The sequence below is a fragment of the Elephantulus edwardii genome, unplaced genomic scaffold, assembly GCF_000299155.1.
Source record: "Elephantulus edwardii isolate Elephantulus edwardi_28Jun2011 unplaced genomic scaffold, EleEdw1.0 scaffold00092, whole genome shotgun sequence".
NCBI classification, from domain to species: domain Eukaryota; kingdom Metazoa; phylum Chordata; class Mammalia; order Macroscelidea; family Macroscelididae; genus Elephantulus; species Elephantulus edwardii.
In genome coordinates this window covers 2,627,857-2,655,763 of record NW_006399842.1, presented here as the reverse complement: position 1 = coordinate 2,655,763, position 27,907 = coordinate 2,627,857, and the positions used below count along the sequence as shown (strand labels likewise).

Genomic DNA, 27,907 nt, shown 5'->3' with positions numbered 1-27,907 from the left:
AAAAAAATTGTGAAGTTAAAGTTATGTTACTTTAGTTTGTAGTGCTTTGAGCAGCAGTGCAGAGCAGTCAAAGTGTCCCATATGATCTGTCACAATTGTTCAACTCTGCAGCCAATAATACCTAACAAAATCACTGTGGCTGTGTTCTAAAACAATTTTATAGAGTAGCAGTCATAATAAAGGACTAGTTTATCTTGCTGAAATAAGTAAAACTTACATTTTTGTGCAAAAAAATTAATAAAATTGTCATAAACCCTTTTAAAAGTTTCACTATACATTCTAACTACCATAAATACCTACTTACCCTCATCCCAGAAGACTTATAGTTGTAAACAGTTCCTTTCAATTGGACCTGTTCCCCTCGTACAACAGAATATGGAATACTCATTTCCAGGAAGACATCTTTGAATACCCTTGCCTTGAGAGTATCAGCAACACATATACCTTCAGCCCAAAGTAAAAACAAAGCAGAAATAGCATTTTAGGGGTTTCTGGAATACTTTTTTAGTGTACATTATTTCACATTTGCTTTATTTAGAGTATACAAAATGACTTCTGTCTTTTTCTGCACCATGTCCCCAATTCCTTGTATTTTCAAACTCATAGATCTTTATTTTGTTGATTATTGGCATTAACATAAAATTTTATTTATTAAAAATATTTAATTATATATTATGGATAAAAACAGCTTCAACAAATGTTTTTTATTAATATAATTAAACATATATTTTTTACAACAATGTATTGTGCCATATTGCCAAATACAATATTTGCCAATTCAGCATTTTTTCTATGTATAATTTAATGACATTTGTTTCATATAGCATGTCATACAATCACTATCCCTATCATTTTCTAAATTATTTCATCACTGTTAACGTTAACAGAAATTCAAGCCCCCAAAGCAATGACTGACAATCCTTTTACCTCTGGTAGCCAGTTTTAGTTCTATTATACATTTGACTACTTCATGTAAGTGGGATCATATACTAATTGTTCTTTTTAAAAATGTCTTTTAATTATTATTATTAATTTTAATGAAAATTTACTGAGGCTTTATTGTTGCATTTTTCTCCCTATCCACCTCTCCCCCCCGCCCCAGTGTATTCTTTGAAAAGTAAAAGAAAAATTATTTCATTGTTATATAATCCCTAACCCCAGGTTCACTCCACTATGCAGCCTTCGTTCTGGACTCCTGTCATGACAATAATACCTAATCACATATTCCTTTTAAACAGTTTCCCCCCTCATCTGTTTCAATGCAGTATACATTATTGAACCCATTTTTCTCAGTCTCCCCTCAACCCCGATGTCAGTCCTGTTTTACAACAGTGGCACTATGCAGTATTTATCCTTTTGTGACTGACATATTTCACTCAGCATAATGAAATTTTTGTGCAATGTATTTCATCACAATAATGAAGAAATTAATAAACAAAGGCATTAACCAGAGAGGAAAGTCAAAGATCTGCTTTTATCTTCCCTTAATTTTTCAGTGACTGAAGAAATTCAGTCACTGAAAAAACAAAGGAAAATGGCTATTTAAAATCTGTACAGTTGTGAAATTACCTGTGTACACAATAGAGCCAATAAGGCTAAAGTTATATAAACTTTTTAATCGTTACCAAACACCTTGACAGGATGAGTTGCTGGGCTTAGAGCTTCAGGACTATTATTTCAGGAGATATTAAGAGTAATTGGAACAATTATCTACAGAGACAATGCTGTATATCCTACTTTGATGAGTAGCTACTTGGATCCTAAAAGCTTGTGACTGGCCATGTAAGGTGCAGCTATGACCTCCCCCTGTCAGGAGCAAAGAAGAGTGAGGAAAAGATACACAGAAAGAAAGAATCCATAAGACTAGTGAGCCATCCTCCAGGATTCAGCCCAGAAGAACTAGAGTTTTCCTGGCTACCACTGCTGATTGCACTAAAAGGGGTCATAGTATAGGATCTTAAACAAAGTGGGGAAATATAAGGAACAACACTCAAAATGATTAAAATGGGTCGGTTTGCTGATCTGATGATCATGGCCCTTAGTCACCCTTTGAGCCTGAAACTAAAGTTACTTCAAGGGCTCAATTTTCAGGGAAATTATATTAAAGAGGTCTGCCAGGTGAGCTATTGTGCACAGGGTTGCTATAAGTGTTAGGCACATAACAACACCGACAAGGTGAACAATAACTCCAGGGAAGCACTAACTTTTTAGAAAAAGCAACCATACAATAGAAAAAAAAGGACAGCATTTCCCAGGGAGAAAAATCAGAAGGCAGAAATGAATAAGGCAGAAGAATGAAAAGAGTGCAATTACAAAGTGGGGATTATAAATAACGATTAATGTCATGAAATAAAATATGCATGAATGAAAAACCAATTTCTTCCATTAACTTTCATTCAAATGACAGTAAATTTTTTTTAAAAAATGAAATTTGAAGGAACAAGCATTTGACATCAAGATTTATAAAGTAAGATTAATAGAGCAAATGAAGAAATAGGTATGTTCAAATATGGGAGTATGTGAAATTGTTTTTGTAACACATAAAAATATTTAAAAATTGGTATCATTTAAGTTGAGGTAAAATAATTAAATAACCAGTATCAAAGAACTATACCTTGGTAATTAGATCACTCCTTAAATGAGAGAGTCAAGTTAAGCTTATTTACCTGTATTTGAAATGCCAACACCTTGAACTTCCCAGGTGGTTAGAGAATCAGGTAACTTAAGTTGCAGCTGGTTTCTGGAAGTGGAAATTTTAATATTCAAATAAGGTAGAATACTGATTGACCCATCATGAAAAAGTAATCCATTAAAAGAATTTTTGTTTTAGACCACTTTTAGCAGAAAGAAACAAATAATAAAAAGGCAACCTGAAATCTACTGTAAAGAGGGGGGAACCAGCAAACCCAAAGAAAGCACAAAACAAGCAAGAAAAAGATATTCAATACTCATAAACATGTTCCAGGTTTTCAGATATTGCATCTATTCGATGAGAATTTATATTCAGAAAGATGTCTTTGAAGCATTGCAAATAAAAATGTACAACAAATTATATTCATTGCCATCGAGTCAGAATAGATGTATAACTGAGTCTCTAGCAATTTGCAAAGGCTAGAAAGCTCGTGGGAACAGACTGTCTGTCTTTCTCCCTTAAAGTTCCAAGTGATTAGAATTATCAGAGAGGCAGGTAACTCGCTAAGGACCATGCCACTAGAGCTCCCTTCTGGTGGCTTAGTCGTAAGAAATTATTCTGTCAATTCAAAGGCAGGTGGTTCAATTACTGCACACTACACCGTACTTAAATAGTACTCATAAACAGTTTACAGTTAGTTCCGTGATAAAAAGTTAATGAGTTGCAATTCACTCTACCATTCATACTGGTGGCCTAGTTGTAAAGAGTTGTGCTGCCAACTCAAAGGCACAGGGTTAAAACCTACGAGTCGCTTGCTGTTCCTTTTTCTCCCTGTGAAAAACTGCTACAGGGTCAACTATGGGTCGGTTGCAATGTGATGGAACACAACTATAAAATCAAGGAACCATCATAAAAATTCAGAGGTAATGTATGTCCATTAGACACCTCTATTTGGTGTCTCCACAAGCCATATCCTATTCCTGGTCATGGATATAAAACAGCTATTTGAATTTAATCCCTGCCATTGAATATTTGCCAACACGAAAGGCAAACAATTAAGGAGGCCACGATAGCACTATGTGATAAATGCAACAGGGTTAAGAGTAGGATACTATTGGAAAGTGTAATTAATACAATTGTTGGTGGAGGTGAGAGTCAGTGATAGGGTATAACTAGCCAGGGGAGGTTTATCAGAAGAATTGCTAGCTCAATATCATCAGTCATGTGAAATGGACAATATAGTATAAAAAGAATTAGAAAGGGGCAAGCTTGGAGGCATGGAGAACTGCTAGTAAGCTATATTGCAAGACTCTGCAGTCAGTGCCCCTTGGCTTCTCACTAAAAAGCCAATGCTGTGATCCCACTAAGAAGAAGGATGCTTGGGGACTTAATTTTGTTCATAATTATGTTCAGTGTCTGCTACAGAGGAGGAATTCCATAAATACACATCTTATGAGAGACTTTAACAAGAAAAGAATCTCTAATTAACCAGTGTTTCTATTATAGAGCATGTATTTCAACATGAGATATAGTTGTGCTCAGTAAAGGTTTATTGGAATGAAATAAAATTAAATGGAACAGGACCTTTCTTCACCAATAGTTAGGCCTACCCTGAAACAAGTTACTAGGGACAGAAGAATAAAAAATAAATATTCAAAATCTTGACCAAATAGTAGTGTCAACTCAACTTTCAAACTACTAGAAGCTGAGTAGTTTCCAGATTTTGGGCCATTGTGTTTTTAATTTTCAACATTTGAAAGAGAAATGCCAAAAAGGTAGAATACCTTTGAGATACATGATGAACTTCCCATAACCAGCTTTCTGGAAAATAGCTTCGGATTTCTGGCTTGATTACTGGTAACAGGGTTTTTATGTCTGGGGATAAAAGTATATTTAATTGTTGAAAAACAACATAAATTCTACTAACAATTGAGTTTTAAAATATGGCCATTAATCAGTATCTTAAGCATTTTCTAAAAGGTATTGAAAGGTGTCAATGAAAGAATTTTTTAAATATAAAAATAAGACCTAAGGAACTCTCAGAATTTTTTTCCAAACAGCATTGAGAAATAAAAACCAAATAAACGTAATAAAATCTTTGATGGTTTGTTTCTTATAGTTAAATGTTTCGAGTTGTTGAGAATATAGAAGACATTATTCAAGCTGTAATTTACATTTTTAGAATTGTAGTATTAGTGTTGTAATTATAAGACAGGGGGGTTTCACATGATTCTTTTCCTTAACTCAGAAATTTATATTTACTTTAATAAAAACAGTTAGAGCTTTTACTTTCGTTTAAAATAGATTAGTAAGGACTGGATATACCATTCTGCCTTTAAAAAACCCTCCTAGAAAACAGGTATAATATTTAAAAGAATCATTTTTATAAAGTAATATTTATATTCATAATATATATTTTATAGAAAATATAAAAATATTATATTTATAAAATATAAATGATACCTATATAAATCTAATTTAAAAGGCAACATCCTCTGACTATTCCAATTCCTGATAATTCCCATATTTTAATACAGTCTAGCTGAAACCAAACCAGATGGTCATAGTTGAAACTTTAGAATGTGAAGAACCCATAAAATGTTTCCAATGGAAAACCATTGTTTATAACAAGCAAAAACTTGAAAACAACCTGAATATCTAATAAAATTAGATATTCATTTGCTAAATGACCATAAAAATAATGTTTTTTAAAATTTTTATACTAGTTTGTTTACAAAATTTGAATACATTGCTTTAGAAAACACATTTTTTCAATTTCCCTCACCCCCCCCCATCAAATTGTACAACCTCATAATTAATCCCCTCCTCCCCTCCCTCTGCACATCCTCATCCCTCTGCTTCCACCTTCTTCCACCCCTCTTGGATCCTTACACTTATTCTACAATAATGGTTTTATGCAATATTTGTCCTTGTGGGACTGAGTTTATGCAGCATAATGCCCTCCAGTCTCTCCCAAGTTAGGTAATAATTTACAAAATCATATCTCCTGTGTGTTGCATAGTATTCCATTGGGTGAATGTCCCATAATTTCTCAATCCATTCATTTTTGGTTGGACATTTGGGCGGTTTCCATGTTCTTGCGATGGTGAATAATGCTACTATGATACTCATTGAAGCAGACAAAGCTTTAAGATTCATGAAGGAGTCCTGGTGGGTTGATGTGGGGCTGATAATTGAAAAGTCAGTAATTCTAACCCACCAGTGGCTCCTTGAGAGAAAGATGGGTTAGTGTGTGTGCTGGGAAGAATTACAGCATTGGAAACACTATTGGGTAGTTCTACTCTGTCCAATAGGAGCATTATGAACTGGAATAAACTTGATGACAGTGGTCTTGGGTGGATAAAGCAAAACAAGTTACTAAATAGGAACTCAAAGGTATATTGGAGATGATCTATCTGGTGCAAGCTTCTTGCTATAAAAAAAGATAAAGACTTTTATGATAAATTCTTATTCAGTTTTATGGAATGGGTGGCTCTAAAGCTTACAATTTACCTTAACAGAGGCAGCGGGTACTAGTCCAGAGTCAATACCCTGTAAAAAGAAGGCCTTGATTCTGGACTAGTAGCCTCTGCCTTTTGAATTACCAAAAATGGGAACAGATTTCTTTTTTCTTATGAGCATTTACAAGTAGTATTTTTTTTTCTACTTTCAATTTCAGATAGAGCATCGAAATTTCCTTTCCTAACAGCGCAAAAGGCAACAAAATTCCTTGTATCAGACAGTGTTATCATGGAAAATGTCAAACTTACGCAGGCGCCCCAATTGAAGAGGTTTATGTGAGTGTTCATTACGAAGTTGGCTTGCAATGATACAACATTCATTGAAAGCTCTGACACATCTGGGACCTATAGTAATCCGTTCAGCTCGACGAGCACAGCTTTCATCATTATTACGAGAGGCCCCGTCATAACAACATTTCTTCAGTACCGGGTGCTTGTATTTAGCAGCTGAAATGGCAAAAAACACAATGTGTTTCCGATGGTGCATAGGACGTGAACGAACATTTTAGGATTAGATGAGATCTCAGTGGTTACCTGCATTCTTCTGACCCAGGACCTCCACAACAACCAGGACTAGTTTATGCATTAATCTCTACTTGACACTAGTCTAGTAATGGAAAGTGAAAGGGGGTGCCAGAATGTTACCTATTTGGAAAAACAAACTCACTGCCCCTTAGTCTATTCACACTCTTAGTGACTCTCCACCAATTTCTGAGGCTATAAATAAATAGTAATGAGAGGAGAATACCCATCCTTTAACAATGGATTCGAGCCACTGGTAGATGCAAAACTCCAGAGAGTTTTGAGTTAGTAGTGCGGCTCTTTGTGGACTATATCAGCTGAGCACCTTGCTTACTAGGAAGTCCTCTTCATTTCATGCCAAATAGTTAAAAGGCTTCTTGTAATTAAGCTAAATCTTAGCTTTTCAAACTGGCATCATTCATTATTTTGGTTAATGGTAAGTGCCATCAAGCCCATCTTAGAAGACGTATAGCAAGAATGTTCCTTAGAAATGAGAATGGTGAGACTTTGTCGCATCCACTTTGAACATGCTATCAGGAGGGACCAGTACCTAGATAAAACATCGTGCTTGCTGACACAGAGGGTCAGAGAAAAAGAGCAAGGCCCTTAAGAAGATGGATTGGCACCATGGCTGCAATAATAAGCTTAGTCACACCAAATAATTGTGTTTGATACAGAGCGAGCCAATGTTTCACTCTGTTCTAGGCTTAAGGTTGGCTTGAGTTGGAGGTAACCTGATAGCACTTAATAACAAATGGTCTATTGACTTATCTGAATGAATCTTTCTGAAGGAAATGAGCTAAGCATCTATATATACATTCTTCCATTGTACAGTAAATTGAATTGGGAAAATGTATATAATGTCCAATTTCCCCCAGCTACTCAATGATATGATTGTGCCCTTTACCCAAATCACATGAAATGTTTTAGAGTACCTTCTTCTTCTATTCTATTTCCAAGCGTTCTTCGTGGCCTAAGAATTTCTTTACAAGATTTATCTGCTTAAAAAAAAAAAAAAAGAAAAATATCAAATAAAATTTAAAAAACAAATTCATGTCCACGCAATTTTTAACCATTTAAAATATTTGCAAGATCCTCCTTTGGACTGGATGTGATTTTTTTTTTCTTCTCTGAACAGAGATCATTATCTGGGTCGTCTACTCTCATCCTTTTGATTAGGATTAGATGAGATCTCAGTGGTTACCTGTTTCCTTCTGACCTAGGACCTCCACAACAACCAGAACTAGTTTATGCATTAATCTTTACTTGACACTAGTAATTTTGAATCTCTATTGGTGATAGGGAGTGCTAAGGATTTAGAGTGATTTAAGTTTGTTATGTATGCTGTTTTTACTTTTTGCTCTTTGTGATAGAGCATTACAAAGATAAACTTGAATGCCAGAGGACCTAATGTCATTATGAACCACTTTAAAATCACAGGCAGAACATAATTGTGATGTGATTCTTGTTCTTACAGAGGTCATAGTTTGGTGGTTGAGAAACAACTTTGAATAATTAAGTGTAGAGATGTGTAATGACATTCATTTTACAGTACATGTAATGGACACAGTTCCTGTGATTTGTCTCCTCTGTGGAGATGAAGTTGTATGTAGGAAATTATTCTCACTAGTTTCTACAGATTACAAATGGGGAAAGCAGTCCTATGGCTGAACATGCATTGCGCTACTCAAGAGTTACCCTTGGTTCTCTGTGGCATAAAAAAAAAGAGAGGTAGAGGAAGGTGGGAGATACAACTGGAGAGAAAGCAAGATGATGGAAGGCTACTAAAGAATTTGGACTTTATCTTGAGTGAAAAAATTTATGCAGGGGAATTGACAAAAAAGAAAAGAAAAGATAAAGAATTGGGGAGATAAATTAGCATTGTAAATTTAAATTTCAGTGTATAACTTGAAAATAAAAACACTTTCTTAAACCGGAGCATTTTACCTTTCTCCTGAGAGTCGTCTGCATTTGCGTTGGTGAGGAATGTGAGTCCTGCCAGGTAGAACACATTGGCATTGTTGCGGCCACCTCCTGCTCCACAGCCAAGGTCACTCTTCTCTAAAGTGTGAAATACCTATTCCGAAAAGCAAGATGTTGAGCTTATCAGATGTACAAATAATTCCTTCAAAGTACTAATGATTTTACTTGTTACATGGTTATTATGAATTGGCGAAATGCAGGTCATTACTTTATTAAAAGGTGCTCTGGTGGCCTAGTGGGGTGTGCTGTCAACCCAAAAGTGTGAGGTTCAAATTTATCAGATGTTCCAGGAGAAAGATGAGCAATCTCCTGCCCAGTTTACAGCCTCTGAGAATCAGCTGGGAGGTCAACTATAAGTTGGTTCTGACTTGTTTATTAAATAACCCCAAATCATGTTTTCTAGTCTTCCCAATTTTACTTCTATAGTTTTGTCCTTTTGTAGATTGGAAATTATATATATTTTAAAAATAAAGTAGCAAAAACTTTAAGGAAGGAATTCTTAGGCACTGTTCCACACTTTTTTTATACATAGAATGTAAGCTGCAGCCAATACTATGTAATAAAAGATGAATAAATAGGTGAATACATAAAAGAATTATTTAATAAACAAACTAGTTTTAAAATGGCTAAAATGATATAGTCTTTTCTGACCTTTAGGGAGAGGATTTTAGATCTCAACTGACTGAGAACTTGTTTTAGGGGCTATTCTGCTTTAATTTTGACCCCTGCATAGTTTTTCCTTCCTGAAAACTTTTAGATTCACCTTTTTACATTCTTGGTCAAATAGCTTCAAGGCAAGAAAATAGTAGCTCAGTGTTACAGAGAAAAATGATAATTGACTTATGTGAACTGAATTACTTCCAAGGTATTTTTTGCCACACAATATTAATGAGAATAAAATAACATGCCAAAATAAACCCAAAAGTTATCTAGCTAGCCTTTTCTTGTATTGCTAAAACAAAATAAATTAACAAAAACAATCACAACTTTTCCAAAGTAATCACTGTCATGGCTATATGCTTTTTTGTTTGTTCATTTTGTTTTTATTTTGGTATGTATAATTGACTTTATTGTGACAAAATATATATAAACATTCAATTTACCACTTTAAGTGTGTAATTCAGTGACATGAATTACATTTATAAATGGTGTACAAGCATTGCAACTATCCAATTCCAGAATCATACTCGATGACACATCACAAGAAGAAAAAGAAGCAGAAATTTAGTATCTTCCATCCCATTGTCCTCAAATCAATTCCAAATCATAATGACCCTCTGACAGGCTTCTAAAGGCTGTAAATCTTTATGAGTGCACTCTGCCCATCTTTCTCCTGAGGAGGAGCTCGTGGACTTGAACTGCTAACCTCACAGTGGCAGTGCAACTCAGAATGTGCTATGCTGCTAGAACAACTTTAAGAATAATCAACAAAAATCCAGTTCCCAATATATGAAGATTAACCAAATCCATACTTTCCTACTTTTCCATAATCTCTGACATATCATTCTCTTCTCCTCTCTCTCAGCTCACAGCCACCTGGAGCTAGGTCAGAGCTTACAAGTTGAAAGGAAAAGACGCCTGGAGGGATATTGGACAAAACACTTCTGAAAAACCAGCACCAAAACTGCTATGAACAGTTTGACTCTGAAACACATAGTGTTCTATTGAGTAGGAATTGACTTGAGTTGTCTTGAGTCAGAATTGACTTGATAGCAATTAGGAAAAAAATTTTCTTTTAAACTCTTTCTCCACAACCTTCCCAGGGAATCACACTTCTTAAGTCACTGCAGTGAGTCACACCATGCACCTTAAACACCTCAATGTACTACTTAACCTTTTCCAAAGGCCTTTTGGCCGTTCTTTGCATTCCATAGATAGCGCTGTCCACTGCTGTTAAAGCCACCCATGAAGCTGACTCAGTTTCCATAGTAAGAGATACCATTTGGCCTGGCTTATACACATTTCCATCCGGAGATAGATGGACCTAGAAGGTCAATTGAAAAAAAAAAGATCATTTGTATGAGGCAAAACTTTTTACAAGCATTTATAAACTGCTTCTTTCAGGAGAAAAATCAGATTGTGATTTACACTTTGTAACTTACTTGGAGCTGGTTGCCACACTTTTCTTCAATGTTTAACCAGACTGAATCAGACACCAATTCTGCTGTCTGCTCTCCTGTGACGATGTAGTAGACCAGGAGCCGAGCTGAAGGAACCATGTTCTGTGTCACTGGAATGTTTATGCTTTGATAAGATAAATCTGGAAGCTTCTCTCTTGTACCAAAGTGTACAATTTTGCCCTTGGATAAAACCTAAAATTAAACAGTGGCAACAACAATAACTACAAAAACACAACCATCAGAACAGAACGTACATGGAGGTGGGGCAGAAATTAGGTTAAAAAGAACATTAACATAATGGGCTCACTGGATCACAGAAACTTTTATGTTCATGTAATTAATTCTTGATATAAGCCAACGTGGTAGGAATATTCCTGCTCATTCCATAGATGAATAAACTGAGGCTCATGAATAGACTAAAAGTCCTACTGGTTTTTAGTTCAAGTCACATAACCTGGGAATTAAAAGCTTAGGAAGAAACCAACCTACAATTCATTGCCATTAAGTCAGAGATTCCTCACAGTTGACCCTCCAGTGGGCATTTGAGAGACAGGTGAGGATATTGCTCATCTCTCTCCATGGGAGCTCCTGGTGAATTTAAACCACTGGGGAGGCACCATCTTTGGGTCGCAGTGTAACTCCCTACAGAATACACCACTGGGTCAGACAAAATACAACTCAGAATTGTCCAAAATTGTCAACTGCCGTTGAAACTATTTTTGTTTCATTTATTTTTAAAAATGAGAGATATAGTGCATTATATTTACAGATAAACTTTTTAAATTGACATTTAATGAAAGTTTATAAAGAACTTGGATTTCCACTCATTCATTTTGCACATTTTCCTCCCTATCCAACTCCCCCACCCCAGTTCACTTTTGTCTTTGAAAAAATTTTTTTCATTGTTGCGCAATCCCCTCTCCTAGTCCACTTTACTATGCAGCTCTTATTCTGGACTACATGGATAAACTTTTAAAGCCACAGTTATGTTATAAATTAAAGGACTAAGTTAGAAAAAAAATCACAATAAGCCAAAACATTCTCAAAGTTCTCTTACACTGTCCTTAGAAATCTTGCCTCTATACATGGTTTTTGTGTGTAGACCATTAACAGTTCAAGTAATTCTTCATCAAGATCATCAACAAGCCAAGAATTCAAGTAAGGTTTGGGAGTGGGAAAGGAATTGGGATGGCCCAGGCAGTCTGCACCATTGCAATTTACTGCCTACGAAAACCTGCTGCAGGGTCAACTATGAGTCACTTCCAACTCAACAGCAAACAACAGTCCTTGGTCAGGGATCTCTGGTGGCCTAGTGGTAGGAGGCTGCACTGTTAGCCCAAAGGCATGTGGTGGTTTGAATCCACTTATTGCTCTGTGGGAGAAAGATGGGAAATCTCCTCTGTAGACTTTTGGTTTTTACATTGTGAGAAAATACATTTCTATTCTTTAAAGCCACTCCCTTTAAGTATTTGTGTTACAATGATGCTCTGGAGAATGATTTTGTAAACATAAATTTAAAAAAAAACAACACATTTTAATGCTTCTCTAAGACCAAAGGAAAATGTTCCAAGTAGGGGAGCAGATACTCATACATATCTTATTGCTGTGCTTACCAAATAATTGTAGTGAGTTATTTTGTCTATATATGGACTTTTGGGGGTAACAATGACATTTAGATATTCTCCTACAGACAGTGCTTTATCATTTTCAGTCCAGTCAATATAGAGGTAACTTTGGCTGAGAGAGGAGTATGTTATTGCTTGGTACTCTCTATTGGCTTGATTTTCTTCTGGAAGCTCTGGATCATTGGTTTTGATCTGAAAAGATAAAGAGTCAAAAAGATCTGTGTACTGACATATAATGCTTTCTACAAAACATATCTATTATTTTCTTTTTTTAAAAAAGAACTTATCTTCCAAACTTCTTTATTTTACATATTTCTGATTTGACAACATCTAACTTTAAAGGAAGCACATTCTCCATTATTCCAGTTCTCACATACCTTAGTATCAAATAACTTTACAAAAACTACAGATAATACAGTTGAGATTGTGGGCTATGGAGGGGAAAGTCTGGTGAAGTCAAGAGAAATATGGTCCTACAATAAATCTTGGCACTCTTCTAGGGATGTAATGACACGTTGATGACTTCTATTCCAATGAGGGCAGGATGAGAAAAATTTGGGGTAGCAGAGAGGACACAGTGGAAGGTAACATTAACGCATGATCAGCTATACAACAGGCTAAGGAGAGCTCCTTAACTCTGGAGAACTGGAAGACAGAAGTGGTCAATGAACATTATCACTAAGAGGATCTACCTCAATTTCATCAAGAAGTTATGGTGCAGAGGAGCTTTTCCAAACTCAAGTACAGTAGAAATGTACCAAGGCAGAAATAGCAGCCCTCAAATAGCAGAGGGGTTTCTAATTCCTACTCTGGAGTCAGATGTATATTGGTTTGCATCCAGGGTGGCCACTTGTGAACTCTACATACTTATTTAGTCACAGGAGATTTTAGAGGTCTTGTCTTCTTCTGACACAAAAGGGCAAATATTACTTTAACTCATTATTATTGTTGTTGTTATGTGTTGTCAAGTCACTTGTGACCCATAGCGACCATATGTACAGCAGCTCTGAACCCTCCCCGTCCTGAGCCATTCTCACTAATTCTGACACACCAATCCCCATTGCCCCAGTCACTGTATCAATCCATCTCATCTGGGATCTTCCTCTCCTGCCCGTTGAAGCAGTTTGAAACCCTGAGTCATTCTTTGGAAACCCTAGGAGACAGTTCTATTCTGTCCAGCAGGATTTCCAGGAGTTGGAACCAACTCAACTTTGTTTTCCTGTCATTACATGTTTTATTTGCTATTGGAAAATGAAACATTCTTTTCTGTCAGAGAACTTTACTATTAGGAGGAAAAAAGAAAATGTCAAATCCATTTGTTTCTGAAGAGAGAAAAATAGTTTGTGGGAGTGGAGGAGAGGATACACCTACCATTGATTCCTACAGGTACTGCCTGTTCCGAAGCTTCTGGATTCTAATTATTCTAATGCAGTATTACATACCCGTGGATTATCCAGCATAGTGACAGCCGGGCCACAACTGAGATCAGAGTCCAGGCAGGACTGAGCACACTCTGCAAACAGAGAATTCCACCCAGCACCCTGGAGGAGATACTGGATGCCCTCTGCAAACAGAAAGGTTCCTCCCTGCTCCTACCGGAGGAGATGCCATGTCTGAACTTTGGTTTTAGTTTAAAGATTAAGCTTACCCATTGTTATGTTGGCAACACTGAAGTACAAGGAAAATATAGTATCCAGAGATTGAATTTTTTTTATGATGATTGGCTTAAACAAAATAAAAACCATAGGGAGACTAAAAAGGGGGGCTTTTCACAGTGCTAAGCTGTGAGAGGACCTCTGCCTCAGCCTTCCTCTTTTAAAAAATTCATTTTCTCGTATCCCTACTTTCTTTCTGAGTCTGGTTTACGGTACATACCTATACATACCCAGTGCTATAGTCTATTTCAATGCATAGTGACTCTATAGAATAGCTTCCAAGGCTGCAAATCTTTACAGAACCCACAAATAACCACATCTTTGTCTCTTGGAGTGACTCGTGGACATGAATCACCATAATAACCTCTTGGTTAATAGTCAAGCACCACTCTACTGTAGTTCCTTAAAACAGTCTTATTTGTATAACATACTTAATTCACAAATGAAAAGTGGGTAGATTTATCTTCTTCAAGGATCATTCAGTGAATTAGCAGATTGCCACTGGTGCCCATTCATAATCTCAGAACTACTCACTGGACTTTTATATAAAATACATTCTTCACACAAGGCAAAACACATAGTTGAAAGTACAGATTGTCCTAGTGAATATAACAGGAGAATTCAGCTCACGTCAAAATCCAGCGCTATCACACCAGCTGGCAGATTAATTACAAATGAAGCTACTCCGTTCTTGACGTGCGTGACACTTGTCTTTGACTCCAGGTCCGAAGTCTCTTGATTTTCATCAACTGTTCTTGCACTCAGGATCACTGGGACCCCGCCAACTATTTGGTCAAGTGAATCCTTCACCTGCACCTGTTTGCCAAAACAGTCCAAATCCATTTCAACAGCTCATCACATGTGTCAAGCATAAAACATTCTGAAACAATTTCTCTTCCATACTGAAACATAGTTTATTTGTACTTAGTTTGGTAGAGAGAAGTATGTTATTGGCTTTAGAAAAATTTAATTTTATTTACTGAAATAATACTTTAAAAGATTTCCCTGCAAACCAAGCAAATTACGAACGTACGTATAATTCTATGAAGTCTACCCAAGAATAGATGTGTTAAGATCTTCTAGTGTCTAACATCTGGTTTTTTAGTTAGCTTAGGAATGGTTAAAGGAAAAAAAATGAGGCAACTATTCTTTTTTTAAAAAAAAAAATTACTATTTTGTGTGTGTGTGTGTGTGTGTGCTGTCAAATCAGATCTGACTAGTACAGGAGACTGCCTTTTCTTTTCCAGCAGAGCATCTAGTGGATTTGAACTGTGTACCTCTGGGATTGCAGTGCAGCTTCTTGTCACTAGGCCACCAGAGCTCCCTTGAGGCAACCTCTTTTAAAAGGAGACTTTCTAATATGAGAAATAGTAAATACATATCTTTTTCTTAAACTCTACCTCTCACTACCACAAATCTGATACCTAATTTCCATAAAAATACAGTTTCTGTTACTTCTATAAATCATACAAAAGACATATAAATATTATATGCAAATATTATATACATAGTTATCTTGTACCATCAAGTTCAAATGAAACCATAGCTGATGACCCTCCTGTGGGTTTTCAGAAGCAGCAAATTGCACAGGAGGAAATTGCTCATCTTTCTCCTACAGAGCAGCTGGTGGATTAGAACTGGGTACTTTGCACTGGCAGCGCAATTCCTTATCATTAACACCACCAGGGCTCCCTGATATACTTATACACATATGCATATATGTGGGTATCTGTGATTTATGTCGTATAGTTATTTTTTAAAAATTTATCATTGCTTTTCATTCCATCATTCATAGACATTTATAACATTAATTATAATTAATAAATACTATTTATCACAATGTCTCATCAGTTCCTCACTGTATCTTGTTTATCCATTCACACCACTCTTCTATCTACTAATCTCTGCTGCCCTGGCATTTTTTTTTCTTCTTCGTCCCCCACATTTGATTAGTTATGCAAGACCTGTTCCCAATTGCTAGTTGCCACAAACACATTGTCTGTTGATCCATTTATTTTAGGTTTAATACAATCATAAGCACATACAAGGCTCACTTTTTACTTGGTAATTCTTTTACTCTTCAAAGCCATGAACCATATAATAAAGTAAAATGTAACACATTTTAATGATACCAAAGTTGAATTTTAAAAGCAACATATCTCAAAGAATTTTTAAAAACCAAGTAAAATCCCCCAAGACTCTGCTTTAACTTTATGAATTAAGGGCAGAAAACAAAATTTTCCATTTAATAAAAAAGAATTTAAAATCGAGTCTATGTTTCCACTCTTTATCAGCATCTTAAGAAGGTAAAGAAAGAGAAACATTTTAAAGGAAGAAAGAAACAGAAAAAAAAAGAAGAGCGAGAGAAAAGAGAGGAACAGAAAGAATTGAAATGAAAAGTATAAAGAGTAATACAGAGTCAAAAGACCAAGTAAAGTTAAGCATAAACAGAGCAAGATAGGAGTAAACCCCACAGAAATATGCAAAGACACACAGGGAGGGGTGGGAAACAATGGTGAGAGAAAGGGTTCTATTTTCAAAGACCATCTCCATTTACGGTTTTTGAAGAATTTTCTAACAAAACCAAAAGTCGTACCATTGCCATTGAGCCCATTCTGACTCAGAGCAGAATGGTCTATACTGTTACAAGAAGCTGCTGCGTCCTCCTCTTGCACGAAGAATGGAAAATGTGTGCCACCACCACTCTTCAACTTGCTGAGAGACACCCATGGGCTAAATACTAGTATTTTCAAAACCATAGGCTCTTATTTGCATAAACTCAATGCAATGTCAATACAGTCTCTTCATGGGCTTCAATGGAAGCCTATGGAGAATTGGTGGCTCCATGACCAAACATTAGGATGCTTACGGAATGGCAGTCTGAATCCACTTAGTGGCTCTGCAAGTTTGCGTGTGCAAAGATTCACAGTCTTTCAGACTCTATGAGGACAGTTCTACGCAGTCCTATAGAGTAACTCTGAGTCAGTTGACTGGTTGGCAATGGATCTGGACTTTGAAACTCAAAGCTTTCTTTCTAAATAATATCATTTGCTTAAGGATTGAAATAACTTCCAAAGCTGAAGTTGTCTTCAGTATTTTCACTCTGATCAACCCTGTCTACAGGTGGGCAGGCAGGCTCTAGAATGAGTCCCTCACTGGTTTCCCTCCCCAGCACCCTTCATTCATTTGCGACCTTTATGGTTTCCTTTTTTTTTTTCACTTAAAAATTTTTATTTTATTAATTTTAATGAACATTTACAGAGATTTTGGATTTCCATTCATTCATTGTTGCACTTTTCTCCCCACCCAGCCCTCGCTCCCCTCCCCACTTTGCTCCTCCCTTTGAAAAGTAAAATTCTTTCTTTGGTATACAATCCCCCCCACCCTTCCCACTGCCCCAGATTTTTAATAGATATAATCATATTGAAGAGGATTGTGGGTTCCCCCCCCTTTATTTATCATCTACCTTGATGGAATATGGAATCCCAGGCTTCAAGAAAAGAGGAGTGGCAACCAAGTTCAGGTGGTAAGGAGACAGAATATATTTGATGCCCGGTATTTCTGCCTCTTCAGAAAATCCACCTAGGAAAATGATAAGCACCATGTTGACATCAATTGAGATGTACAATAGCTTTATGAGTCTATGCATTGTTCTTGTCTGTCTCCATAGCATTACTAGTTCATTCACTCACTCCCCTACATTGTTTCCTTCATTTCTTTATTCACTCCTTTACCAAGTCATAGTTTTTGATACTCAGAGGTACCATTTGGAAAAGAGTTTAGGTTCAGGAGGTTGTAAATCCTAGGTAGAGTATCTGTACAGAGAGATATCCTTGAGGACCTCAAGCTACAGGCCTGAAGTGAGGAGTAATTTGAGAAAGGGACACCACTTTTGTCAGTGATCTGAGTTTAAGTTGAATATGTGCCAAAGTTGAGTAGAGAGGAAAAGAGAAGACCAGAGATTAAGTCTTACGGGGATTTCTGCTAGGATGTAGAGATTGTAATGAAACTAGAGAAGACATAACATATGTAGAATCATTTGAGTCTACTGGCAAGAGTATAACAATATTATCCTCCAGATAAAACTGAAACCCAAACTATTAAACATCATTCAAAGCTCTAATATCCTCAAACTTTTTTCCAGTATTATATCTCTCATAGCTCTTGTTATATACCCGATACGGCAGCCAAATTGTTGATGAGCCACTATGTAGAAACCAAATAGTAGATAAGCTACTAGTCTTAGAGTTCAAACCCTACTTTCCAGCCTTGATATAGTCCCTTGGTGGAAGCTGCCCCAGTTTATTATCTTCTCTACTATCCCTGCCTCAAAGTCCCGTATGTCCAGTCTCAAACTTCCCCTTCCTTAGGACACTTTTCTTGGTTGGTTAGCACTGCTCTGGGAGCTCTCTTTCTTGTGCTTCTCTGGTGGTTCAAATTCATCAGCAGCTACTTCATAGAAGGATGAACATTCTCCTCCTGTGTGATTTACAGCTTCTGAAAATCTGCTAGATTGTCAGCTATGAGTTGATCCAGACTCGTCTGCAATGAAGTTTTGGTTATTGTTTAAGCTTCTCTTTGTTAGGAAGGTTAATAGCATTGATTGGAGTGCTGGTACTCCAAGTGCACCTCTGTCTTGAAGGAGTTCTCGGTTTCCTTGTCTTATATGTGATGTTAGTTTGTAAGACACTTGAGTTCTGAGACTACTCAGTATTCACAGTATCATTTATAAATATGAAAGCTTGATAACACTTTTTAACTATCAACACAACTACTGCTTAGTCAGAGTTTATTTGAAAAATTTTAAGGATTTTTGTGTGAAACACAATGTGAATGATGGATACTGTGAAAATGTATATGAACTTTGTAAGCAAACCAATATAAAATAAAAATTGTAAAAAATGAAATTGAGTTGGTGCACTAAGTTTTCTACATTTATTGAGCATCTTGAACATACAATATGCTCAATAACTCACAAATTACAGTAATTCTGCTTCTACAGAAGCAGACAATCAAAGAGTGGGAGGCACCATTTGATCTCTCATTTTAAAATTAAAAGCAAATCAAAGTCAGAGCTCAGTGTGGTTAAATTATCTACTGAAGGTTAGTTGGAGGTTCAACATAAACTTGAAAGGACTAACACCACCAGCATTCAAAGCATACCAGAACACTACAATTAGATTCAGCTGGGGCTGAATGCTAGTTACTATTAAAAACTAATGAAGTAGTTTTGAGTACCATGGTGAAATGAGTTATCTTTTGTGACCTTTTCCTTGCTTCATGTGAAAAATAGCTTGAGAGATTTTCCTCCTACACTTTGAAGAGTTATCTTTGTCCTAGTTTTCGACCCCAGAGGGTTTACTATTTTTGTTCAGGTTGGTGAACATATCTGGCAAGCTGCAAATAATGGTTTGATATTTTTTGGCTGGCACTGGGCTTCAGTCCCTTTATAGGGATAGGCCAATTGCTGTCATTATGTGCTCTTAAGTCACTTGTGACTTATAGTGACTCCTAGTACAACAGCTCTGAACCCTGCTCTACCCTGTGCCAACCTTATTGTCTTTGACACATCTACCCTATTATCCCAGTCACTGTGTCAATCCATCTTACCCAGGGTCTTCTTCTCTTTCACTGTCCCTCCACCCTCCCAAGCATGACGTCCCTCTCCAAGGACTTGTCCCTTCTTGCAACATGTCCAAAGTATGTCAGATGAAGCTTTGGAATCCTTGCCTCCGAGGAGCAGCCTGGTTTCACCTTCTCTAGGATGAACCTGTTTGTTTTCCTAGCAGTCCATGGTGTATTCAATACTCTTCTTCAGCACCACAACTCAAAGGCATCAATTCTTCTTTTATCCCTAGTCATTGTCCAGCTTTCTGATGCAGAACAAGTTAATTGCGAAGACTAGGGCCTGGATCAGGTGCACCTTAGTCTCTAGACTGACATTGTTGCTCTTCTTTCAGTACTCTGCAGAAGACTTCCTTGACAGCAGACTTTCTCAATGCAATTCATCTTTTGATTTCCTGGAGGCTGGTACCACGAGTGTTGATTATGGAGCCAAGCAAACTGAATCTGTTAACAATCTCGGTCTCTTCATCGTCTATCATGATGCTGCCAATTTGCTCAGTGGTAAAAATCTTTGTTTTCTTGATGTTGAGCTTCAATCTATAGTGCAGGCTGCAGACTTTGACTTTCTGCAGCAAATGCTTCAGGTTCTCCTCAGTTTCAGCAAGCAAGGTTGTGTCATTCGCATAAACAAGTTGTTGATGAGTCTTCCTCCAATCCTGATGTCACATTCCTCCTCATAAAGCCCTGCCTCCTGGATGATCTGTTCTGCTTATAGTTTGAAAAGGCATAGTTTGAGATAGGACACATCCCTGGTGTATACCCTTCCCAATTTTGAACCATGCAGTGCTTCCTTGCTTTGCTCTGATGACTGCTTTCTGGTCCAAATATAGGTTTTGTATGAGCATGGTCAAATGTTCTGGGCTAATAGGCCATGCAAATAAAATGACTATAAACTATGCAAATGGAGTAACTACGATTCACCAAAGGGATTAGTCAGTTTGTGGCCTGCTGGGAAGGTCATATTTTGAAACTGACAAAGATTTTGCTTATGTAGTCAACCATGCATATGTTTAACAAAGGAGAAATAGCAAAAGACAAAGAAGAGATGTATAGCAGAGACAGAAGGCAAAGAACCTCCTAGAAAAGCTGTAACATATGTCAAGGACTGTAACGCTAAAGCCAACAGGAGGCCTGGAAGTGGCTCTGCAGTAAACTAAGTGGTGATGATGGTAGAAATTTTCCACCATAGATGCAGCTAATAGAGCAGGACAAAGCTGCTATGGTGGCTTTGAGTGAGTCAGTAAGCAGGAGAGGCTATGGCAGAGAGACCTACTAGCTGAGGGAGTGTGGGCACAAAGAGGAGACCTTTCCTGAGGGAGCTTAGAGGAGAATTGTCCTGAGAAGGACGAGAGAAGGCCTATTCTGAGAGGAGAATGATTAATAAGTGGCCCCTTGTCATAAAGAAGGAAGAGGAAAAGGTAGAGGAAAAGGGCAGTAAGGATAATGAAAGGAGTTAACCGTTACATAATGCTAATATGATGACAAATACTGTTTCAAGTGCTTTAAATATATTTACTCTTTGATTCCCTACTACAACTGTGAGTTGTATACTATTATTTTACCATTTTAGAAATGTTGTTGTGCACCATCCAGTTAGAACCAACTCATGGCCGACTTTTGGGATTGCAGTGCAGTTTCTTACCACTAGGCCACTATGTACTACTCTTATTTCCATTTTTAAGTAGACTCTGAATTCTACAGCTGAAAAGTTGTTTTGTTGTGTTTTGTTTTTAATAAAGACTGAGCTCAACTATATAATTGTACAAACAATATCTTTCATTTGTGTATTGCTTAATATTTTCACAGATATTATTTCATTTTCATTTCAATTCTCATCATGTGAGAACATTAGGGTGCCAGACATTCAAGCCAGTTAACCTGGACAGTCATTTTGGATGTCAACTGGACAGAACTTACTCTTATTTTTAGCCGTTGAAGTAGCAGGGGCCCAACGACTTGCATTAGAATTCTATTCATATCCCAGTTTTTGGTAATAACCAAAGTTAACCATGAAAGAAAAGAAATCAGGAAGAGTGGGAGAGATTTTTGCCTTTAGTATGCTATCCTAATATATCCCAATTAAAAGTTTAAAAAAAGAAACTTACCTGTAGCTTCTATGACTGTTACAGCAATATAAAGGTACTTGTCATTTAAATCTTCTAGACTGTAATACGACAGTTCTTTAACTGCTGCTTCAGTGTTAAATGTGACGTGAGCAACCCCATCCACCAACTTTTTTAAAGAATAAAAGTTAAAGAGTTATTTCAGAGACTACTCAACAAGGAAAAATGAACAATATTTGCTTTTACTAGCATCTAAGCTGAAGGTAAATGTCAGGGGACTAGTTTAATTCATCAATAAAATGGGTAACTGGACACTCAATTAACCCCAGAGTGTTATTTTTTAATTAATTTTTATAGAATCGTAGATATGGAAAAGTCTTGGACAACATACGGTTCATCCTTCTCTTTTATAACTAAGAAAACACAGATTTTATGGCTCAGTCAGTGTTTCCCAGAATATGAGACCGAGCTGAGACTAGAACGAAAATGTCTTGAAATTTCAGTTTCTCCTTTTATTACTTCAAGATGTATCTGGCAAAATGGGCTGCTAGTGTTGCCAAGAGCAGTACTTCTCACCTTAATAATGTGCAAATAGACTTCATTTTAAAGTATTTCAGAAAGTGTATTTGTGCAACCAAAGGGTCTTACTGAGAAACTGTGATTTATGAAACTAAAGATTACACTATTTAAAAAAATCTTTAAATTGTGAATTATTATTGCAAAAGGGATTAGCTACTGGTTTAGATTTCATTAAAGAGTTAAATTAGTTATGGAACTCATGAGCAGCTAAGAATATTTCCATAATGCTGACCTAGAAAATACTATTAAAGTCTACAGAGACTTGTGCCTTAATTAATGAATACACGTATATTGTGCAATTCTTATCACTCATGGCAAGTTGGAGGATACAGCAATGATTCAAGATTTGGAGTCAATACCGGTTGTTCCTTGTTTAGTTTCTAAAGTGTCTACCTCTATGTGAAAGGCAAGTTTCTTAAGATTTAAGGACCCTTAAGAAATTCCTTTTTAAAAGAGGAAGATCAAATAGTACTTATGACTTTAAAGAGATTCTGGATAAATGCAGAGGTGTAGGGTTAGGAAAAATTGTGCTTTATATTCCAAATTTATACACTTTAAATCAGGGTGAATCATAGGGTACAGGATTTTAGAGCTGGGAAGTATTGATGGTAAAAGTAAAACAAGAAATAAGATACCCATTCTTCTGCTGTGTTGCTCTTTCCATCTCCTGGTGATTATCAGGCAGAATTTAAAGATAAAGTAGACACCAGAGATTGGCTAGCAGTTTGAAGGATACCACGGCAATCACCAGTGTTTTCAGTAACTGGGCAAAGATATCTTAGAAGAGACTCATCGTGTGTCTTTCTAGATCTCTAAGCTGGGTTTTATATTTATTTTGCACTTCACTGATTTCAAAAGATACAATGGAGAATGTGTTGTTATTGTTGTTGTTATGTACTGTTGAGTCATCTGTGACTCATTGGGACTTAGTGTAATATCAGAAACTACAAAGTGAACTACAGAAAAAAATGTTTTGTCTTATTTTTCTTCTAAAGTTGGTTGACGTGGGTGCTTTTAGGCTCGGTATCTAGCAAGGACTCTTGCATTTTAAAAGCACATCTTGGAAGATGTGCTTTAAATGTTTTAAAAAGCAAACACGAAATAATTTATAATGCAAATTGCTTTCATATACAACAGAGAGTAAAATTGTATGTACCATAGTCTATGGCAAAATCTAAAGAGCATTGAATAGGATAAAAAGTGACCAGGGCTCTATTTATAGTTCTAGAATTCCTTAATCAAGAACAAATTACTTTCCTATGTATCATTAATTCATTGTCAAATGTTCATAGAGCACCACTGTTTTTCAAAGCTCATGCTGGTTTGGGTAGGTCATGAGAATAATTAAGACCCATGAAAAGATTAGTATAAAAAGTGATAGACACAAAAATAAATCATCACAATAAAGCAACGTTTCTCAACTTTGGCACTACTGGCAATCCAGACTGGATAATTCCTGTTGTGGGAGACTGTGGGAGCCGTCTCCTGCATTGCAGAATTTTTAGTAGCACCCTAATTTCTACTCACAAGATGTCAATAGCACCCACATCCCCTAGTTATGACATCCACATGTCACTGGACTTTGATAAATGCCCTTTGAAAGGAAGGAATTGTCCCCTTACAAAAAGTATGAAAAATGCTTTACTAAGAGGTTTTGGATTTATGGAATATGTAGGACCATCTAACCCACCTGGTTTAGATGAGTCAGCAAAGACTTCCCACAAAAGAATGTTAATATAGAGGTTTAAAGAATGAGAAAGGATTAGCCAGACAAAGAAGCGGTAAAAGAAGGCAAAGGAAAAGCATCCTTTGTCTCTGTTTCAAGCAGAAGGGCAGTATTCCAAAGAACCTAGATGTGAGATTGTGATAAATTTGAGGAAATGGAATGACTCATCTGAGATAGGGACAGAGGAAAGGAGAATGGTACAGAGGCTGGCAAGGGAAGCTGAAGCCAATGAGAGTAGACTTTGCCTTCAGGACAATGAGAAGCCAATGGAGAATTGTGGGATTAACTTCCACATCTAGACAAAATGATGACGTGGACCAGATGATTTGATAATAACTTTCTGTTATGGATTTATTGTGTCTTCCAAAAAGCTATACCCAAATTTTAATCCCTTGTACTTAGGAATGCGGCCTTATTGGGAAATAGTATTTGCAGATATAATTATTTAAATTAACCTGAGCTCATAATAGAATAGAGTGTGCCCTAATGCAGTGTGACTTCTACAAAGAGAAGAAGAGACTCAGATACAGATGCATGTAGGAAAGAATGCAATGTGACAACAGAAACAGGTTGGAGTTATGCTGTCACAAGTCAAGCAATGTTTGGAAACCAGAAGCTTTACGAAGCAAGAAGGATCTTCCCGTAAAGGTTCAGAGAGAGAGAGAGAGAGAGCATAGTCCTATGGATACCCCAAAACTAGGCTTCTGGACTCAAGAACTGTGAGAGAATGTATTTTCTATTTTAAGTCACCCAGCTTGTGCTATGTTGTTGGGGAAGCCCTATGAAATGAATATACTTTTTTAAAAAAATTTAGGTTGTTTATTTTTCATTTCAATGAACATCTACAGAGATTTTGGAATTCCATTCATTCATTGTTGCACCCTTCTCCCCGCACAAACCCCCCCCCCCCGTTTGCTCCTCTCCTTGAAAAGCAAAAGAAAAACTCCCTCATTGGTACACAATCCCCCCCGCACCTCTCCCCACCCCCCCCCCCCTACCCCCAAATATAATCCACTCTGCAACCCTCATTGCATACTCCTATGATAAAAATAATGCCTTAAAATATAATACTTTTAGACTATTCTCTCCCCCATAGACTTTTAATCTCAATCTTAATTATGGAAACACATACCCTTAGGTTCATGTGAATATGTCTTAATATCTTACCACTGTGCTCTGCATTGCTTTGGACATCATCTGCTTTTGGCTATCTTTTAAGTCTTCTTTGATTCCAAAATTGATATAAACTTCAGCCCCATTGACTACTTTGTTATAAAAATACCTGTCAAGTAAGATACCATAAAGTTGTTTTGCTAACACAGCTACAATAAACAGGTTTGGAAAAATAAAAATGGAACAATTTGAAATTATATGAAGTATTTGATACTCTTTAAAGTGCTTTCCATCCACTACTGCATTTCAATCTGATAAGGCTATAAGAATAAAACTAGAATATAAATTTGTATTACTCTATGATAATGAAAAATCAACCTTGGGGAGATCAAGGACTCAGGTCCAGGGTCCTTTCCCACAGGCTCCTCTTTATGCTTTTCTTTTGTTTGTTTGTTTGTGGTTATTTTTCTTCACTTTATTGTGATTTTAATGAAAGTTTATGAAAAAGTTGGATTTTCGTTCATTCATTGTTGCACATTTCCCCCCCCCCTTTATGCTTTTCAATGAGGAGTTGCTTTCCTATTTTATTTTACACCTTTAGAAGAAGCTTATTCAATTTCACTGTTGCAGGAGACAAGTTCTTTTTAAAACATCCCAACTGCATACTTCCTTTGTAGTTCACAATTAAAACAAGAATAAGGGAACATTTCTGTGTAGTGAATAATACTATGATAAGCATGGACTTTCCTTATTCATATTTGGAGTAAGGAAATATCTACATTGAAAATAGTGAGTTTTTGGAATTATCAATGGAGCATTTTTTGCTGGTTTAGACTAAGTCGAATTTTATTTGCAGAATAAAAAATAACAAGACTGTGTAAGTTAGATACTGTACATGTGAACTCTAGAAAAGCACATTGCTTATGCTGCTTACTATTTGTGTGATCTTCGGGAAATCCTTTAACATTTATGTATTTCAGAATTTCTTTCTAATTATAATATGGTAATAATAATAATAATAGAATTATAAAGAATAAATTAGTTAATACATGTAAAAAATTTTTTGAAAAATAGTCCCATGACTTCTAGTGGTCTAGTGGGTAGGGTCTTGCACTGGTAACCTAAGGGCAGATAGTTTGAATCAACCAGTTGCTCTGAGGGAGAAGGATGGGCAATCTCCTATTATATGGTTTAGAGTCTCTGACAACTCATTTAAAATTTATGAGTCAATTCTAATGAAACAGAAATGAATGAGTGAGTATTAATAACTAAATAAATGATTTAAAAATTGCTATTATGGTAGATAACTTCCACACACCCCTTCCTCTTTTCATTTCCTTGCAAAAAAAAGGGTGTCAGCCAACTATTCCATTGCTTGAAATATACCGCAAGAAAATGAGAACTGAGTCTCAAATGGAATAAAAAAGGGTGTCAGCCAACTATTCCATTGCTTGAAATATACCACAAGAAAATGAGAACTGAGTCTCAAATGGAATAAAAAAGGGTGTCAGCCAGGTATTTCATTGCTTGTTATATACTCCAAGAAAATGAAAACTGAGGCTCAAGCAGAATCTTATACACCAATGTTCATAGCAGCATTATTTACCATCGCAAGAGCATGGAAACAGCCCAGATGTCCAACCACAAACAAATGGATTGAGAAGTTGTGGTACATTCATACAATGGAATACTATGCAGCACGCAGGAGCAATCGTTTTGTAAATTACTACCTAATTTGAGAGGAACTGAAGAGAATTATGCTGAGTGAATTAACTCAGTCCCACAAGGACAAATACTGCATAAAAATCTTTACTGTAGCATGAGTATGAGGATCCAAGACAAGGGGGAGGGTGGAAATAGAGGGGTGAGAATGGAAGGGAGGTAGGATGTTAATCAAAGGGTTAACCAATTTAATGGGTGGGTGGGGTGAAGGAAATCCGAAAAATCCTTTGTGAAAAACAATGTATTAAAACTTTGTAAATAAATTAGAATAAAATAAAAAACAAATAACTTTTTTAAAAAGGGTGTCAGCAATGGGCGAGTGCTTATTTCCTATAGGCTGGTTTTGTTATTTTTAAAATATATCAAAATCTTTCTTAAACTTTTTATAATTACACAATGTCTTTTTATGACTGACTTATGCCACTCAGTGTAATGTCCTCTAGATACAGCCATGTTATGCAAAACTACAAATTTTTTTATTGTTTCATAACACTCCATTGTGTGAACGTACTGTAATTTCTTTATCCATTTATCCATGGATGACACGTGGGTGGTTTCTACCTCTTTGCTATGGTAAATAATGCTGAAAAAACATGAGTGTGCATGTATCTTCTTGTGTCACAGCTTATATTTCTTTAAGTTATATACCTAGTAATGTAATTGTTGGATCAAAATGTATTTGTATTTTCAACTTTTAAAGTAAGAGCCAAACTGGTTTTCAGAGTGGTTTCACCATTTTACGTCTTCACCAGCAGTGTGAGAGCATTCCAGTTTCTCCAAAATCTTGTTTACTGTCTTACCGAACTTTGCTATTGTTGTGGGAGTGGAATGATACCTCTCTGGTATTTTGATTTTATCTCTCTATTGGCTAATGATCTTGAGTATTTCTTCATGTATTTTTTGGCCATCTGAATGTCCTCTGGTGAAGTGTTGTTTTTTTTGTTTGTTTGTTTGGTTGGTTTTTTTGTTTTTCATGCCCTGTCCTACTAATGCAAAACCTATACTTGGACCAAGAGGCAGT

At 36.4% G+C, this 27,907-nt stretch overlaps 1 protein-coding gene across 1 annotated transcript in view; it reads right to left on the bottom strand.

Annotated features, from left to right (window-relative positions):
* Positions 1 to 27,907, bottom strand: part of C5 (complement component 5) — a 194,093-nt gene that overhangs the window by 67,064 nt on the left and 99,122 nt on the right. Inside the window, exons 15-27 of the mRNA XM_006890750.1 lie at positions 25,219 to 25,333; positions 21,789 to 21,915; positions 17,525 to 17,640; positions 14,689 to 14,874; positions 12,392 to 12,595; positions 10,761 to 10,970; positions 10,493 to 10,642; positions 8,623 to 8,752; positions 7,611 to 7,673; positions 6,403 to 6,600; positions 4,417 to 4,507; positions 2,667 to 2,740; positions 305 to 444 (exon numbers count right to left, since the gene is read on the bottom strand). Coding sequence (XP_006890812.1) covers positions 305 to 444; positions 2,667 to 2,740; positions 4,417 to 4,507; positions 6,403 to 6,600; positions 7,611 to 7,673; positions 8,623 to 8,752; positions 10,493 to 10,642; positions 10,761 to 10,970; positions 12,392 to 12,595; positions 14,689 to 14,874; positions 17,525 to 17,640; positions 21,789 to 21,915; positions 25,219 to 25,333 — 1,804 coding nt within the window. The remainder of the gene's footprint in view (positions 1 to 304; positions 445 to 2,666; positions 2,741 to 4,416; positions 4,508 to 6,402; positions 6,601 to 7,610; positions 7,674 to 8,622; positions 8,753 to 10,492; positions 10,643 to 10,760; positions 10,971 to 12,391; positions 12,596 to 14,688; positions 14,875 to 17,524; positions 17,641 to 21,788; positions 21,916 to 25,218; positions 25,334 to 27,907) is intronic.